Source organism: Oncorhynchus masou, chromosome 6 (genome assembly GCF_036934945.1).
Source record: "Oncorhynchus masou masou isolate Uvic2021 chromosome 6, UVic_Omas_1.1, whole genome shotgun sequence".
Classification (NCBI taxonomy): domain Eukaryota; kingdom Metazoa; phylum Chordata; class Actinopteri; order Salmoniformes; family Salmonidae; genus Oncorhynchus; species Oncorhynchus masou.
The window spans coordinates 72,054,824-72,073,125 of NC_088217.1; the positions used below are offsets into that span (position 1 = coordinate 72,054,824).

Genomic DNA, 18,302 nt, shown 5'->3' on the forward strand with positions numbered 1-18,302 from the left:
TCACCACCATCAGACACCTCGTTGTAGTCATCCATGCTGTTGTGGCAGTCAATTATCTTTGATTCTAATAATCATGCCTGTAGTGTATTTAAAAAAGACGTTTCTTACCATATACTCTATACATACAGGGAGGACGTTTCTGCCCATTCAATTTGAACCTCTATGTAGTCCGTCCCTCCCCCAGACCTTTGAGGTAAAGCTGTATTAGTGAGTATTACAGTGAGTCAGGGAGACTCTTGGCTGAGTTGAGTCAGCTGAATTAGTCTCGTCCTGAGGCAGAACAGCGTTAGTGGGAGGCTGCATCCCAAATGACACCCTATTCCCTATATAGTGCATTACTTTTGACTAGAACCCTATGAGCCCTGGTCAAAAGTAATCCACTATATAGGGATAAGTGTGACATTTGGAAGGCAGACACAGGGAGACTCTTGGCTGAGTTGAGCTAGCTGAATTAGTGCATTATTATTGACCTAGTTCCCTGTTGCTCTCCTCTCCTGGCTCCAGACAGAATAAGAGGAGCTTGGGAAGCATTCTCTTCAAGTCTCAGGATACATTTCTTCTAAATGAGCCTTCATGTGTGAACGCTCAGGGTAAATCTACTCTGAACTGGCTTTGACAGGTGAACGCTCAGGGTAAATCTACTCTGAACTGGCTTTGACAGGTGAACGCTCAGGGTAAATCTACTCTGAACTGGCTTTGACAGGTGAACACTCAGGGTAAATCTACTCTGAACTGGCTTTGACAGGTGAACACTCAGGGTAAATCTACTCTGAAATGGCTTTGACAGGTGAACACTCAGGGTAAATCTACTCTGAAATGGCTTTGACAGGTGTACAGTACACTCAGGGTAAATCTACTCTGAACTGGCTTTGGCAGTGAAAGCTCTCGCGTTTTAGTTTTGTGAAATCAGAGCGGGTGTATTGTCAATGCAGAGGGTGAAGAAGTAGATGCATCATATCAGGTTTCAGGTAAGACCCAACTGCAGACTGTGTGGAAGTAACAATGTTTATTGTAACCACAGGGGCAGGCAAACGACAGGTCAAGGAAAGCAGGGGTCAATAGAGGCCAAGGTACAGCGCAGGCAGGCAGGCTCAGGGTCAGGTCAGGCAGAGGTCGGTAATCCAGAGGTGGAGCAAAGGTACAGGACGGCAGGCAGGCTCAGGGTCATGGACAGGCAGAGTGGTCGGGCGAGTACAGGGTCAGGACAATTCAAGGGTCAAAAACCAGGAGGACGAGAAAAAGAGAGACTGGGGAAAACCAGGAGCTGAGACAAAAAGCTGATAGTCTTGAACAAACAAGACGAACTGGCACAGACAGACAGAAAACACAGGTATAAATACCCAGAGGATAAGTGGGGAAGATGGGAGACACCTGGAGGGGGGTGGAAACAAGCACAAGGACAGGTGACACAGATCTGGGCGTGACACATCAACTGTATCAGTGCAGAAAAGACAGTTTTGGTCTTCCTGGGTGTGTTTTCACTGTTCAATTAAGCATGACTATGTGTAAAATCTTTAAAAACTATCTATGAAATATCATGCTAGCAATAATTTTGGATGCGTTTATGTGCGTTCGTCAGGTGTACCCAATGCATTATTATGTGTTTACAATGGGCAAATATAAACCATTTTCAGTTGTCTCTTCCTTTGGTTATCAATCTTCCAAACCATTCATAGAATCACATAACTACTCATGTTCAAAGTATGACATGCAATGGAGAGTCAGTTCTATGCAATGAATAGCAAAAGTCATTGTAAATAAATTGCTGGTCATTGGACATGTGACCTGTAATGGGACAATGCAGAAGGCTCTTGTGCTCTCTGCATTATGTGATGGTGAGTGGATGAACAGCTCTTGTAAGGTAATGCTTTCAGTGTAGTGGGCGCACCATTGTATACCTCGGAGAGTGAGCTGATTTAACTTGAATCACTCCAGTCGGCCTAAAGAATGGACCTATGGTAAAGGATTTCCCAAGGGGGGGGCACCCCTAGATAAAGAGGGGGGGGGGGCAGCCCTAGATAAAGAGGGGGGGGCACCCCTAGATAAAGAGGGGGGGGCACCCCAAGATAAAGAGGGGGGGGCACCCCTAGATAAAGAGGGGGCACCCCTAGATAAAGAGGGGGCACCCCTAGATAAAGAGGGGGGCACCCCTAGATAAAGAGGGGGGCAGCCCTAGATAAAGAGGGGGGCACCCCTAGATAAAGAGGGGGGGCAGCCCTAGATAAAGAGGGGGCACCCCTAGATAAAGAGGGGGGGCACCCCTAGATAAAGAGGGGGGGGGGGGACCCCTAGATAAAGAGGGGGGCACCCCTAGATAAAGAGGGGGGGGGACCCCTAGATAAAGAGGGGGGGGAACCCCTAGATAAAGAGGGGGGGGCACCCCTAGATAAAGAGGGGGGGGCACCCCTAGATAAAGAGGGGGGGGAACCCCTAGATAAAGAGGGGGGGGAACCCCTAGATAAAGAGGGTTAGCTAAGTAAAGAAATAATAATGACAGAACCGCATTTGTTATCGTAGGAGCAAATAGCTGGCCTAACCGAAGGAAGTTCAACTCTCGCCTTTTGACATTTTCCCACAGTAGCCAAAGCATCACTCGCTAATCCCAGAGATCAGAGGTTGAAAGATGAGGACATCTTGAAAAAGAGAAAATAACACAAATAAACAAAAAGTGCAGTTTTAAATCCGTTGTGTGACAGCCAAGAAGATACAGTGACATCACTCTGCCAAATGACACATGCTTGTTTTATGTCCGACTGACCATTGACTTGTCTTCCTTATTTGGGCTGGGATCGCCTTTAGGGGTTAGCACCTTGGCTTTGCGCTAACGCTCCCAGGCATCTGTCGAATCCCAAGACGAGAGTTTTCGTGTGTGATGATGTCACCCCAGTCTGAGTCTTAATGAGAACCAGAAGTTATGTTGAATTCCTCCGAGTCTGTTCCATCTGGAAGCAATGAAACAAAGATGGCGACTAAAAATAGAGGCCCACTCGAGATAATAATGAAACAGACTTATTGCTTACGGTGTAATAAGCATACAGTACATCTTCAAATTCCATACCTGACTGTAAATAGTGAAGGCCTCTTAAAATAAATGGTAAAAATTTGCTTAACCACGTAGCCCGTTACACTCATACGTATATATGGGTTGAAAATGACAGATTTGGACACTGATAAATGCCTAAATTGGAACGCAGTGGCTGTTACATGCTATACATGATGTCAGAGCTCTGGGTCTCCGCTTCTCAGCTCTGTATAGGGTTTTGATTGACAGCCGTCCTGAACTTGAGCACCGTGGGCGACAAGAAGTTGCCCCCATCCGTCCCCGGTAATTGGTCAACTTTAGCACCTTTTCTGTTGTCCGAGTGGGGGAAATACTGTAAATTATGAGGTCTCAATGTATTTTTAAAGGTGAGCCGTTGAGGATTATAATAAATATAACTTTGATGTCATTACAAGCAAGTCAAACACCTGTGAATCCAATATGCTTTTCACATTTCCATATCGTAAAACTCAAATAATACACAGTGTCAACGTTTATGATCACTATGTTTTGATGTATAGTTACAAGATGACACTGACGCTATACCCTGGGTTGTCCTGAACAGAATGAGCCTGTGTTTTCCGCGTTGTGAAGAAGATTTGCCAAGGGCCACTCATCTGAATGCACTCATGACTCCATTCTAAGCGCATCAAAATGACCATCTGCTTCTCTCAAAACCGTAAGATCGTGTTTTATCATTTTGCTCCTCATGTTGGCAATAGAACAAGCTTTCGATTTATGCCCACCTGACCCAGATTGGGATTTCTAATGGACCGTTTTTGGATTGCCTAAGGCAGGATACAGTGCCGTGTTCCAAACGAAACAACCACAATAAACACATTGTAGTTGAAGACTCTTCTTTGAGTCATAAAAGTGAATCGGCAATAATCCATCTTTCGATTTGACCTAAAATCTCACTTGAACTTTATATACAATTTGTAAATCCACTCCACAGAAACGCGAAAGTGAAAATAGGCCAACATAACAATAACATACTGTTATAGCAAGGATAATTAGCAGGATAACGGTACGTCATATAGCTTTACAGCATTTTGTGCTGCTCAGATACGAGGTTTTTATTCCCCTTAATCTCCCCAAATCACTTGACTGTGTGCCACTGTGTGCTCAGCAGACACACTGAGTAGCCTGTGTGCCCAGAAACCTACTAGAAACACATGACATGGATCCCATTAAAGTGGCTGAAGAAGGAGAGAGAGAAAGGAAATTGCCTCTTGAGAAAGCGCTTGTTGACTAACATTCATCACTTAGCGCCGAATGGGCTCATTCTGCAATCATATGGGATGGAAAGAAGAAGTATAGCAAATGTCCCGACTTCCAAGGACTTCCACGGATGCTGCACATATCATCCTCATACAGTGTGTTTCTGTATCACAAGATGAACACTAACATAGCATGTTGACACTTTTAGGTTCGAGTGCAAAGTTCCCTGGTACATACAGTATCAGTTTGATGTTTGGTTTAGCTGTGGAATGCGGGACATTGCAGGTTGAAGGCTGGAGGCTATATGTTGGAGGCATAACACTATGTTCAGATACACCTGCCTACTGTAATATATGACAGGAAATCACCCTCTGCACCGTATCTGCATGAAAGCAATTTAAGACCCAAGAGAGGTTAAAAGTTACGACAACCAATCATTGCTCACATTTCTCATTCCTGTTTTAAAAGACCTTTATACACACCACACACGCACGCACGCACGCACGCACACACACACACACACACACACACACACACACACACACACACACACACACACACACACACACACACACACACACACACACACACACACACACACACACACACACACACACACACACACACACACAAACACATATCCCCCTTCAAAATAGGAAACCCATCCTATTCCTATCTGTTGTCTATCACTGTCACTTAAAATGGAAATATGGCTTGTGATAAGGATGAAAGGGGGCAGGGGAATGACAGCGGTGCAAACAAACAGGGTTCCCGTTGTCACATTACCATTCTGTCAGGCTTCAACATTCCTGCTCCTGTTCCCCGACAACAGGGAATCTCCCTGGCATTCAGGGCCATTCCAGTGGGAGATGAGATTTGGAAATCAGGCAGAAGCAGATCCTAACCTTCCAGCTCCAGCTTTTCCGAGGAATGTTTTGCCTGCCTGCCTCGACATCTGCCTAACACATGAGTCAACCTAGACACACCGTGTGCGTCCAAAATGGCACCCTATTCCCTATAGAGTGCACTACTTTTGACCGGATCCCTATGGAACCCTAGTGCACTACTTTTGACCAGGACCCTGTTCAAAAGTAGTGCACTATATAGGGAATAGGGTGCCATTTGAGACGTAACCCAGCCTAATCAATAAATCACCCAGCAGATTAAACAGAGAAAATATACTGAATAAACCTGAAGCTGTGGGGTTTATTACATTGATAATACACAATACAGGTCAAATGGGGGAGAAATATATATTTATATGTATGGAGAAAAATACATTAAAAAAAACATGCTCTCGAGGGTCTGCAGTTTGCGTTGAGGAGACCAAGCTGTGCTCATTTGTTTTACCGTAAATGTGTTCTCAAGTCTGGCTTCTCTCCATTCGTTGCTCCCATAACGTCGGCAGCGAAGACTATGATAAGCGTTCGCTTGCATTTCGCTGTTTTACTGGTGTCAGGCTAGGTGAGGCGGTAATAAAACAAGTCACTAACTTCATGTGACTGGGGAGGATTTCTTTCTTTTTTTTAATAGGTTTTGGGTGGGAGCAAAAATATCTCACTAAGCCGACTCACTCGGGGATAACACTAGCCTAGCCGGCTTAGACCTTTCTAACGCTTTCAGCACCGTTCACTGGCCAAAACAGTGAGCCAGAACGACAAACCCCTCATTGACAAGGTGTGAATTTAGCCGATACACAAGGACACAAAGCATATACAGTATGTTCAGCTTCAATAAGGTGAGAGGCAATATAGAGTGAATGGCTGAGAACACTGACTGAAAGTGAATGCCGCTCGCTGAATGTGCCTAATGTGTCTCATTTCCCATGAAGCTAAGAGGCAGCCAGGCCACCTGATCGCTGCGGCTCTCCTTAGTATGTTGGCAGAGCCAATTGTGCATGGCCAGGCTAGGTGTGGTGCCTGCCTGTAAAAGCCTGCACAAACAGAAGCTGAGATCCCCTCCGATGGATCAACATCTGGTTCTCTCTCTCTCTCTCTCTCTCTCTCTCTCTCTCTCTCTCTCTCTCTCCTCTCACTTACCTGTACTCACAAACTCTGCTTATCCTCACTGTGTTTCTTTCTCTCGTTCTCCTTCTCTCTCTCCATTCCTCTCTCTCTCTCTCTCTGTCTCTCTGTCTCTCTCTCGTACCACTATCTATCTCCTCTATCATCGGTCTCTCTCTATCTCTCTGTCTCTCTCCTCTCTGTCCTCAGTCTCTCTCTCTCTCTCCCTGGGTGCTGAGAGGGCATTATTCTGGGGTGCGATATCCTGGTTACCATTTCATTTCCGTCACCACCCCACCTGTTCTAAACACACCTGGATGGATATTAGTCCCCAGACGGCCGTAACAACTGGCAACCGTCGGCCTGTAAAGTCTGGCCACAGATCTGTCGGACTCTTTTAATGTGACCGTTTTTAAATGAATGGCTTGGTTCTCAACATCAATATGGTGTATGAATGCAGTGTGTATTTTCCTATTTCACTACCTGCTTTTAGAACTTTTTCATATGAATTGAACATATATACAGTATTTTTTTTAAATGTAGAAATATATAGTTTAATTTCTAATAGACCCATTTTTTAGGTGTTCTACCCTCCACACATGTTTTCTGAGATACTGTCAAACAGAGGCTCTATGTTTAGTTTCCAAATGACATAGTGGCTTCATCTCTACACAGGTTGTACTATGGGGTGTTATGGAGTGGGCATGGCAGGTTGGATTTATTATATTTTTCAATTTTCTTGAGCATGATTTGCTTGGGGAACAGGCTTGGCTACTGTTCCGCCACATACTGCACAGGAATGAATGACCCACTCTTTGACTAGCCAACTGGGCGTTGGAAGGAGGAGAGAGGAGACGGGCTATTTAAGTGTTGAATATATCTTAATGTTTGGAAAGATAATCTGACAAATTCGGATTCCTGACGGCCCGGGGAGGTGTTGATGTCCGTCTGGTGTGTGTGTGTGTGTGTGTGTGTGTGTGTGTGTGTGTGTGTGTGTGCGTGTGTGCGTGTGTGCGTGTGTGCGTGTGTGCGTGTGTGCGTGTGTGCGTGTGTGCGTGTGTGTGTGTGTGTGTGTGTGTGTGTGTGTGTGTGTGTGTGTGTGTGTGTGTGTGTGTGTGCGTGTGTGCGTGTGTGCGTGTGTGCGTGTGTGTGCGCGCGTGCTGGGACCAGGACGGGCAAGGTACTGTAAGAGGACATCAGATAACTGAAACCCACCCTAGAGGATGAACAGGCTTCCTTTGTGTAATCAGGTAATCCATATTCCCAGATCTGGACCCATTTGGGTGTGGTATGCAAGGGATGAATTTAGCACTGCAGGCTTTGTCTACCTGGTTTAGCCTGTTCCGTCTTTTACACTGACGCCGTTTGAAACCACTATGTATTCTGCAGTTTTTAAATATGTTTTTAAAGTGTATAGAATTGTCAGTTACTCTCCGAATGTTTTTAGAGTTTATAGAATTGTCAGTTACTCTCCGAATGTTTTTAGAGTTTATAGAATTGTCAGTTACTCTCCGAATGTTTTTAGAGTTTATAGAATTGTCAGTTACTCTCCGAATGTTTTTAGAGTGTATAGAATTGTCAGTTACTCTCCGAATGTTTTTAGAGTGTATAGAATTGTCAGTTACTCTCCGAATGTTTTTAGAGTGTATAGAATTGTCAGTTACTCTCCGAATGTTTTTAGAGTTTATAGAATTGTCAGTTACTCTCCGAATGTTTTTAGAGTTTATAGAATTGTCAGTTACTCTCCGAATGTTTTTAGCCCTTTTAATACAGCTTTTTTCTTTTAATGTTTGCTCTCAGTGTGAAGAACTTTGTGATTTACGTCTGTAAATGAAAAGCACTCTACAAATGTAATGTATTGTTATCATTATTACTCTAGTCCTCTGCTGAACTCTGAAGAAAGCATTTCGCTTCGTACTGGCGGCATATTGGTTTCTGACGTCAAGGCCTACAAACCAGATTACTCAGCTCTCCATGGCTTCTCATGACAAATCACATGTAATCACCATAGTAACCCCTTGATAACATAGATCCATGCCTTCATCAGGCTATTTTATCTAATCTATCACAGTCTTTGGGGGTGGGAGGTTGATGGGCAGGATTGATTTAGTATGTTGAAGTCATTTTGACCTGAGTAATGACTCTGAGGAAAAGGTCATCAGTGCTGTGCTACAGATAAGCCTCTGATAACATTAATTGATTCAAGCGAGGGCTAAGGATGGATACAATGAGCAGTTTCAATATCTTTGTAACCGCCGGTCTGATGCCTATCTTTGCATGAGACATAAAGACTTGCGTTCACTCCCCGGGTCATTGGCTAGGCTTTAGCGCAGAGGGCTGTCATAGTCATGAGGCCATGTGACTATGCCATATGAGCTCTAACGTGTCGACACCCAGGAAAGTTTGTAATATCATTCATTCCCAACTAACCATAAACATTTCATCAGAAAGAAGTGTTACGTTCTATAGGCATAACCTTTGACTGTCATAAGCCAGTCGGGAATTCCACATTCCATCTCCCCTTGAACGTCTTACATAGAGCAGATTTCCAGTTGGCTAAAGTGGGTCCCTAGGCCACTCTGCCATGTCATCAGGTCTCGGCCTGCCTTATGCCAGAGAGGTGGGGAGGAGGGGGCTGGCGGTTGGGGTTGAGATAGGTCCTGACCTTGGCTTTGACTGTTCTGACAGGTCTCACTCCCAGAGGCCACCGGGCAGCTCCAGGCTTTCTTATCTCTCTCACTCGCCTGCTGCCTGGGTCTCAGATCTACAACCCTGCCGAGGTGGGGTTGGGAGGAAATCACATTATAGATAGCTAGGACTTTAAAGGAAGACTGGAACACATACTGACCCCATACTGCAACTGGGTCAGGGCTGTAGCTGGGTTTAAGTTTTTCTCAGCCAAGACCTAAAGGAACTCATATGTTTACGGGGATATGATCCCACCCTTTACAGCCTTTCAGTATGTGTGGATCTGCCAGAGAGAGAGCGAGAGAGGGGGAGAGGGAGAGCGAAACGCTCTCATGGATGAATAATGAATCTAATGTTTTATTACTGAAATTCTTGGACCATTTCTTATAAACACATATGCGTGTGGGTGCGCGTACGTGCACGTGAGCATGTGTGTCTGGCGTAAAGCAAAGCTTTTTGGCCGAGTTTCCGAGTGCCGCAGCAGTGGGGGACAAAGCTCATTTTAAAATGTCTTAAAGATTAGGAGGCACATGATCGGTTGGAGGGCTGCAGGATATGGTCCTCACAGCATGCCCAGTGGGGGAAGCCCTCTCTCTCAACAGCTCTAGCCTTCTTATCAACCCCTCTCACATACAGAGTAAACAGGAACTGCCATCGGCTGCCATAGACCAGAAACATGAACAAACACACAAAGGAAACTACAGTGTGAAAGTGTAGGCCTACGCCAGACAATTCCAGCTCAACAAATCCCAGTGCTCTGTTTCTCCCCTTGACTTCTACACTGAAGTTGAATTTGGATGCTGGTTCATTCTTTGTCTTGTGTCCATCCTACAAAGAGAACCAGAGGAAGAGACTGTATAACGGGGATATCAGACACGTTTGCAGATGATTGCATCGGATAAGACAGTCCCCGTCATCGCTAACTTACTTCGAGACATTTTATCGCCTGTTAGTGAGCTCGTATGACTTTTAGACCCTCTATAAACGACTTCCTTTGTTTTCTGCCTGGTAGGATTTGCTTAACCATGGGTTCTGCAGACACTTCACGAATGAGTCTCACAAGACTGTTGACTAGAGGTTTGTGCAGACAGAGAAGGTGTAGTTTTGAGGCACTGTTTTACATCCTCCCTGTGATACGGCGACGGTTTCTGTCAAGGTGATATTCTGTCCTTATGAACGTTAGTGCTGTTTAGACACTTCAACCACCTCAAGGAATCGTTTGGTCTGTATCGCACTCCAAGTGTACTTCGCGAAAAATGCGTTCCATAAAGTTTGAGGCAAAGGTCCATCATTTTCTCTCTCCCAATGTAGGCGCGCGGTCCCCTGTGGGACCCTTGCAGCTTTCGCACACACAGTAAAAATGTCAGGAGTAATGCCCCACCAAAGACGTAATGTAATACACGGCAGCGTGCTCCACATAACATATGCGAGTCAGGCCTTAAATCGCCGGGTCTACACACCCTCCATTTGACATTACGACAGGCCACTGCACATTCTTTGCATGCCTTCATGTATGCGGGGGATTACAACCAGTACCCTATCATTAGCAGAGGTTTCCGCGATGACAACAGAGACTTAGCTAGCTGCGCTTAATGTTTGATGTGGGGTGTAAATCTTTTTGTGACATGGCACTCTGGTGATGGGTAGATCTCTCTGAGAAACAGGGAAAACCATTACCGGGCTGAATCCTAACTTGAGATCTGCTTAACGTGGACTTTTGCTTAAATCCTTGGGGATCTCAAGTTAGCATTTGGACCTACGAGACTATGTGGCCAATGGTCTCTAACAACAGATAATTCTTCTGTATGACAACTTCTTTCCGTTCTAAATTGATAGAGCTAGATGCACTGTAGTTGAGGTTTAGCAACTTTTGTTAACTAAACTTGTACGTGACCTTGTTCATGCAGGATTTGGACGCTACTCAGATCATTCTCCCATGTTCCTATCCTATCACTTTGATACTGTAAGCAACCCTGAGTCGCTTAACCCGGAAGCCAGCCAGGCTCGAACCCGGAACTGTAGTGACGCCTCAAGCACTACAGTTCCTTAGACCACTGCACCACTTGGGAGGCAACTTCATTTGGTCCTGATGACAGTCAGTGGGTTGAGTGTGACTGGCATCTCTGCTGGGTGTAGTGGCACCTTATGACTTCCAGATGGCCTTGGGGACACCACTGATAAGCAGCACCAACACTTTGAAATATTCCGTTCAGATACTGTATGAGGACTAGTAAGTACGTATGTGCACTTAACCGTTTTTCTTATAGGTCACAAGCAAATGATGAAGAAAGTGAAAATAAGATGATTTCATCAGGTTATTTGGATATCCTTTTGTATGAATGACAAAAAAAAACACATTGTCACCTGGCCATCGCCATGTTCTTCTGGCTTCTGTCCCTGCCCTTGATGATCATTGGTCACTTAGTATGCCCTTGACTGGCGACTTTGGCTGAGGGTCTGGGCTTGTGCCATCTTCAGTTGGCACGGGGGCATACTGGAGACGGTGGGCACCTGCAGTGGCTGGCCTCAGGTCAGTCCTGAAGTGTGATAATTGCTCTGGAGCCAGCCATACGGTTGCCTTCTGAGAAGCGTGCTCTTAAGAACTACTGTGAACACATCCCAGTTACAATGTCTGGCGATAAGCGGTTCTCTCTATTTTCAGCTTAAGAAAGACCATTACAGTGTTCCTCAATGTAGGTTGTACCATATAATGTATACAGTCTGTACCATCATATTTTCCCAGCTCTGGACACACACAGTATATTTACACTATTAAGTCTGTCTAGCACGGCCAATGTGCTCATGGGACGAGTCTAAACGGTGCTCAGCTGGGTCATCTCTCAGAGGAATTCCCCATGATTCAATTATACGTGAGCAGCACACGACGGCGGTCTAAAAATCAATGGAGGGCGTCTGTGGCCGTGAGATAACGCTTTACCCAAGAGAGGCTTCACCAATACCAGTAATTCATTCAAGCTAGCCACAACCACGACCAAAGGATAAAGAAGCCACTACAGGTAGTTCCTATATAGCCAACCACTGACACAGTCACTGTCTGCGTCTCCAAAGAACAGCTGGGTGGAATATTATGGCTAGGTGGCCAATATCATCTGCACTAATGTCTTATGCTCACTATACAGGCATGGCATAGACGAGCACATCATTAGGGCAAAGTCAAATAAGCTGGACATCTGTTTTTCCATACTGTTCCCGGGTCTCTGCTCATTTGGCCCGTGCTGTAATTCAATAGCACACTTTGGGAGTGTGTGTGTGTGGAGTATGTGTGTGTGAAGGTATTCCCTCTTGACACTACACAGCTGGCCGCCTGCACTCAGGGCCAGCCAGGCGAAGTTACCCAGCGGTGCTTCTGGAGTTACACTCTTCCACTAGCTCCCTGAAAACAAACACCCCAAAAAGTATTGACCCTATGAAGGAATCGCACCTTTTTTGAAACACAGTCCAGTTCTGCCTCAGTGTTCCTCTTCACACTTGGAAGAGCAGTGTGTGGAAACAAGGCACCGGCTGGACAAATGGACAAATACACAATATGGTTTTGGTCTGTTTTTTCATACTCCATGTAAGCTTCTGTACGGACTTGTGCCTTTTTTTGTGGTTTACCACTGCTGTTGATAAACACAAGAGAATATCCATTGAAATATATATATATATATATATATATATATATATATATATATATATATATATATATATATATATATATATATATATATAATACTTTTTACTAGGCTAATCTGGGAAACCGACCCCTGAACTTCATAATAATCGAGGTAGTGTAGGATTGTTGGGCTGTTCTTGATATTACTGATATTTTTCATCCATGGAATCCATCTTTGGAATCCATCTTTGGAATCCATCTTTGGAATCCATCTTTGACACATCTCCATCTGTTGTTTACAGGGGTACATGGATGCCAACAAGTGCATCGAGGAGCTACTCAAACAGCTGGACGAAGAGCGGAGGAATGTCCGAAGGTAAGGGAGGATCCTCGATCTGCGCTGTGACAGCTGCTGCTGTTTGCCAATAAATATCAACAGCTGAATGCAATCTATTCTCAATGAGAACCAGCCGAACAATGTTGTTAAGTTTTGGAAGCTGACACAGTGCTTTGTGTGTAGTCTTTGTGAGATAATGCTATTGTGAAGTGATGGTGAGGACAAGGTTGCTGAAGGTGAGGAAAGACAGATGTACGTTCTGTCCATTTCAGTTTTGGGGACATTTCTCATGGAGACAATGGGGATGTGGAGAGACCAAACTCATGACCTTGGCCCTCAAACCTATCCTTAGACACTTGACTCTCCATGTAAAAAGAGCTGATTTCCCCCCCATCCAGCAACAATTTTCTCCTTGAGCGAGCAGGGAGGCCTGGGAGAGGGGTCTCTGAGTGGACCCAGGGTGGATGGTGGGGGTTAGAGGTTGACCACTGATCAGGGCCTTTGCTATGGCAGGCTGGCTTTCAATAGAAGGGTAAGGAAGTGGTGTGTAAAAGAATGATTGTCTTGTCCACAGTCTCACTCACACTAATTTAGAAGAGGAGACCCTTCCTCTTTTGACCAGGAAAGTGACCTAATAACAGGTTTAGAGGGGCCTGGTTGTTATTGTGTGGACGGGCCCATGGGAGTTGTTGGGGTCTTCTCACTAGGGGCTGTTTGGAATCCATGAACTTTCTTAGACCTGGAAGGACATTGGGGACCCTGGGGGCAATAGCTAGGGTGGCTGACCCTAAGGTTTTCGTGATCATTGTTGAGTTTTGCTCAGGAGTTTTAATTTGTGTGTTTGCGTAATTTTTTCTACACGTAAAACTGAATGATTTTCTAATTCAATAATGATAATTTAGTCTATTCAACATTTCTTCCAGTAGCTCATATAGATAATCACTTACCTACAAATACTTTAAACTGACTTACGTATAATTACAATATTCAAATTCATGGTAATAAACCTCCTTGGAATAGACAGCTACGCTGACAGACCTGACAGACCAGATCCTAGGGATTGTGGCGCTTTTCTTCGGATGTTGCTCGATAGTGTTAGTGACAGTGATAAATGACTCCACACATTCTTTTGTTGGGCTGAAGCAGAAATTCAGGACTGATAAAGACAGGCACGCCTCCTTCCCTTTATTACGCTGTGTCTTACGGCTACATTATCGAGAGGACTTACATTGTATTCCTCTTTTTTCCTGGGAATATGGAGGCAATCAATCCATCAAGAAGATGGAGAGAGAACGAATTGGATTTCACTAATTGAGTGCTTGTTATTTCTGTGTCCTACTGACCCAATGCAAACATATATTTAGACAGTCTATCACATTATAAATTAGGATTAAACAGACGTAGGATATTGTACCTGGTGTCAATATTACGTGCCATACTGTAAATGCCCTTTGTTTGATGTTTTTACTACATTGTTAGGAGCTAGTAAAACAAGCATTTCGCTGCACCCTCTATAACATCTGCTAGACTGTTTATCAGACCAATAAACTTTGATTTGATTTGATGCTCTGTTCCACTTATACTTCCACTTGTACTGTGTTTTCAAATACCCCTCCATATACCCCCCAAAATACTCCTGAAGAGAGGCATAATAAGTCATGTCAAACTGTGTATGAATTGCAGGAAATGTGTTTTAAAATGTCAAAAGAAATTCCGGGGGAGGAGCCCCGGACCCCTTTCTACTGTTCGACCACCCCAATATCTACACCACAATTTCGCCATTGCTATGTATTGTAATTGCAGGCTAAAAACAGATCACAAATCAAAAAAATATATGAAAATGTCTGCCAACGAATACAAGAAAGCTCACTCCAAAAACACAGCTTTTGCCAGTGTTCTCATCATATGTAAAACCCATCTGTTCCATAATATAGTCCTCCTATAATCCACTCCATTCCACAACACTCTCCATCACACACACACACACACACACACACACACACACACACACACACACACACACACACACACACACACACACACACACACACACACACACACACACACACACACACACACACACACACACACACACACACACACACACACACACAGACACACACACACACAGCAATACACACAAGGAGCACAACAAAACCACAGTGGGGTACTGCTGCGGCATCGCTCATTATTTCATTAACTCTGATGACGTCCATGACAAACACAAACAAAGGCTCCACAGCCCTGTGTCAACATCATATTTAAAACCTCCAAACAAGACGAGGCATGTCATGATGCATCATGTAAGCTTTCCTTATGGTTGTTACGGTTATATCTGATTCTCTCTGAACGTATCAAACACAGGTTGATTGTATGTGGAAATTATTGGCCGAAAGATGGATTCACAGTAGATGTATTTGGCCAAACAACAATATTACGTCTATGTTATGTACATCTATCTCTACATGTAAGTAGAGCGGGAATGTGGTGAAAGTGAAGTGAGTGACAGCTAGCTCTCTGTTTAGACAGTGAGCTATTGAATGGGAGCAGGCGTGATTTGGATGAGGACATATGGATGCTGCTTTAGGACACTAAAAAGCATGACTGGCCGGGTGGAAGGTCACGTGCCCAGTCTGAAAAGCTGCTGCGTCGAGGGAACAGAAATATATAATCTTCCTTGGCCTTGGATTAAAACAATGCAGGTTAGTTTTTGTTCCCTCTTTCTGCCAATTCCTCCTTTTCCCCTTCATCTCCTCCTTCCTGAACTCTGTCCACGTGTCTGCATTGGGATTGCTTGTGGTCTTATTTTATGTAATGAAATGTTGTTTTTTTCATTCCATACTAAGTCTCTATTGACCTTTGGGTATCTGTGTCAACATTTTATGTAGAACGCTGTCCGTTGATCAGCCAAGTGGCCAAAGCTGGTCTCACCTGGCCTTACCCTTAGCAGATGGTATGCGTCTTTGTTTCTCTGTGACCCCTCCACACCTTGGAGGACTCAGGGACTCAGAGTAGCAGGGAGGTGGGGTGGGGAGCCGTGGAGAATGGGTACACTGCTGGAGATCTATGGATGATCGTCTCTTAGGCTATGAGGACTGGCAAGTCGGGCATCTGCAGCCCCTCCTGAATGGACATTAGCCAGGACATCTGCTAATCAATAAACTATTTATCATCTTTAGAGAGGAATTATCCCTCCAAATTTGAGAGAAGTGGGAGGTCTGGTAGTTGGTTTTGATAGATTATCGGTCCATTTTGAAATATCTTTGTTTGGATGTATTTCTCTTTGGGTGTAAATGTAGTGGAAAGCAACTCTTTGTCGTTCTCTAACATTCAGCCACTTGGAATAAATGTATACTGTATTCCCATAGCTGTCCTTCATTTGTCTGTGTGTGTCCTTGCCTGATCAGGACATTGCCACTACTCACCAGTACTGGATTATGCTTAGATGGTGAATTATAGCCACCAGAGCAGTGTGTTCATTTACCAGTTTAGCTTGCAAATGGGATTTCATCCATAGTAAATGGATTTATATTCCTTCTGAATTCCCTCTAATTTATTTTGGCAATAATCCCTCCCTTCATGAAATTGCAGCGTCTCAGTTGAAGACCCTAATGCAGCATTATGATCATCAAAAACAGTTCATAGTTTAGTATATGATTAAATACATCTTTATCGAGTTCCATTTTGGGCGCAGACTGAGGGACACTTGAATTGAAAGCGAGCCTGTGTGTGTGTGTGTGTGTGTGTGTGTGTGTGCACGTGTGCACGTGTGTTCATGTTTATGTTTGTGTGTGTTCATCCACTATTATGATAGCACGCCAACGGAGGAGGCTTTTCCTACGCGGATGTTAACGGCTTGTGACTGTGGCTGTGCGGCTCACTGATGTTACTACAAGGCATGTCTCGACCTCAAAGACGCCTCTGTGCCTCCACCGCCGCTGTAATCCTGTGTGGAAGTGTGCGGCCCTCTCTCCATCTCTCCCCCTCTCCCTCTCTCCATCTCTCCATCTCTCCATCTCTCCCCCTCTCCATCTCTCCATCTCTCCCTCTCTCTATCTCTCCCCCTCTCCCTCTCTCCCTCTCTCCATCTCTCCCCCTCTCCCTCTCTCCATCTCTCCCCCTCTCCATCTCTCCCTCTCTCTATCTCTCCCCCTCTCCCTCTCTCCATCTCCCCCTCTCCCTCTCTCCATCTCTCCATCTCTCCCCCTCTCCATCTCTCCCCCTCTCCATCTCTCCCTCTCTCCATCTCTCCCCCTCTCCCTCTCTCCATCTCTCCATCTCTCCCCCTCTCCCTCTCTCCATCTCTCAATCTCTCCCCCTCTCCATCTCTCCCTCTCTCTATCTCTCCCTCTCTCTATCTCTCCCTCTCTCTATCTCTCCATCTCTCCGTCTCTCCATCTCTCCCTCTCTCCATCTCTCCCCCTCTCCATCTCTCCCTCTCTCCCTCTCTCCATCTCTACCTCTCACCCCTCTCCATCTCTCCCCCTCTCCCCCTCTCCATCTCCCCCTCTCCATCTCTCCCTCTCTCCGTCTCTCCCTCTCTCCATCTCTCCCTCTCCAGATGACGAGGATAGGGCGAGGCCTTCCCTCGGTATGCCCCCCCCCCGAGGCTCTGTTCTGCAGCCGTCGCACTTGGGTGAAGGCCATGCATTTGACAACTGTAATTGGATAAGTTGACCAGTCTAACACTTTAATTTGATAATGCTAAGCCCCCCACCAGAGACCTAATACGGTCAATTGTGTATTTATGTGCCCTCCTGTGAGTGAGAGACTTAGCCTAATTCATTGATTAGAGGTCAGTTCCCCCACCATAGTTGGAGATAAATTAATCCATTGGTTTTCTATACAAATGTTCTGCAGAGAGATCCCCCCACCTCTTTTTCCCTCAGCAATCTCTCATTAAATGAATGTTTGTATTTGATGGTATCCGGTTAAATATGTTTATTTTAGTAATCAGCGGTTGTGTTACTATCGAGCTCTTACATGTGTGTCCTGATGAAAATAGTGTACTTTGAGCTACGCAAGAGTTCACTCTGAACAGGGAACGGAACAATGCTTGTGGAAACGTGCACCATGTGCTTTTAGCCTGTACATTCCATCTTTTATTAGCATAAAGCTAACTTTAGCTTAGTCTAAGCTTAGTCTTAGCTTAGTCTTAGCTTAGCTTTAGCTTGGCTGCTTAGCTTAGTCTTTAATCAGAGCACCGTGGAGAGCTGTGCTCACTGTTGTGCATCTTGTTGGTCAATACTGCACTGTACAATCTATCAATTGAAGCTTAACTCATATAAATAGACCAGATGATGAAAACACTTCGGCCAATTAGTTCAAGCCTGACACTGTTGTTGGCCCATAACACAAGTCAGCCATGACTGCCACAGTGCATTATATGCATCTCCA

General features: G+C 44.9%; 1 protein-coding gene across 2 annotated transcripts in view; it reads left to right on the top strand.

The window, feature by feature from the left end:
- The window catches only part of LOC135542580 (nck-associated protein 5-like), a 188,791-nt gene that overhangs the window by 46,268 nt on the left and 124,221 nt on the right, over positions 1-18,302 (top strand). For both annotated transcript variants that reach the window (XM_064969668.1, XM_064969670.1), the window contains one exon: positions 12,871-12,944. In XM_064969668.1, the coding sequence (XP_064825740.1) occupies positions 12,871-12,944 (74 nt within the window). The remainder of the gene's footprint in view (positions 1-12,870; positions 12,945-18,302) is intronic.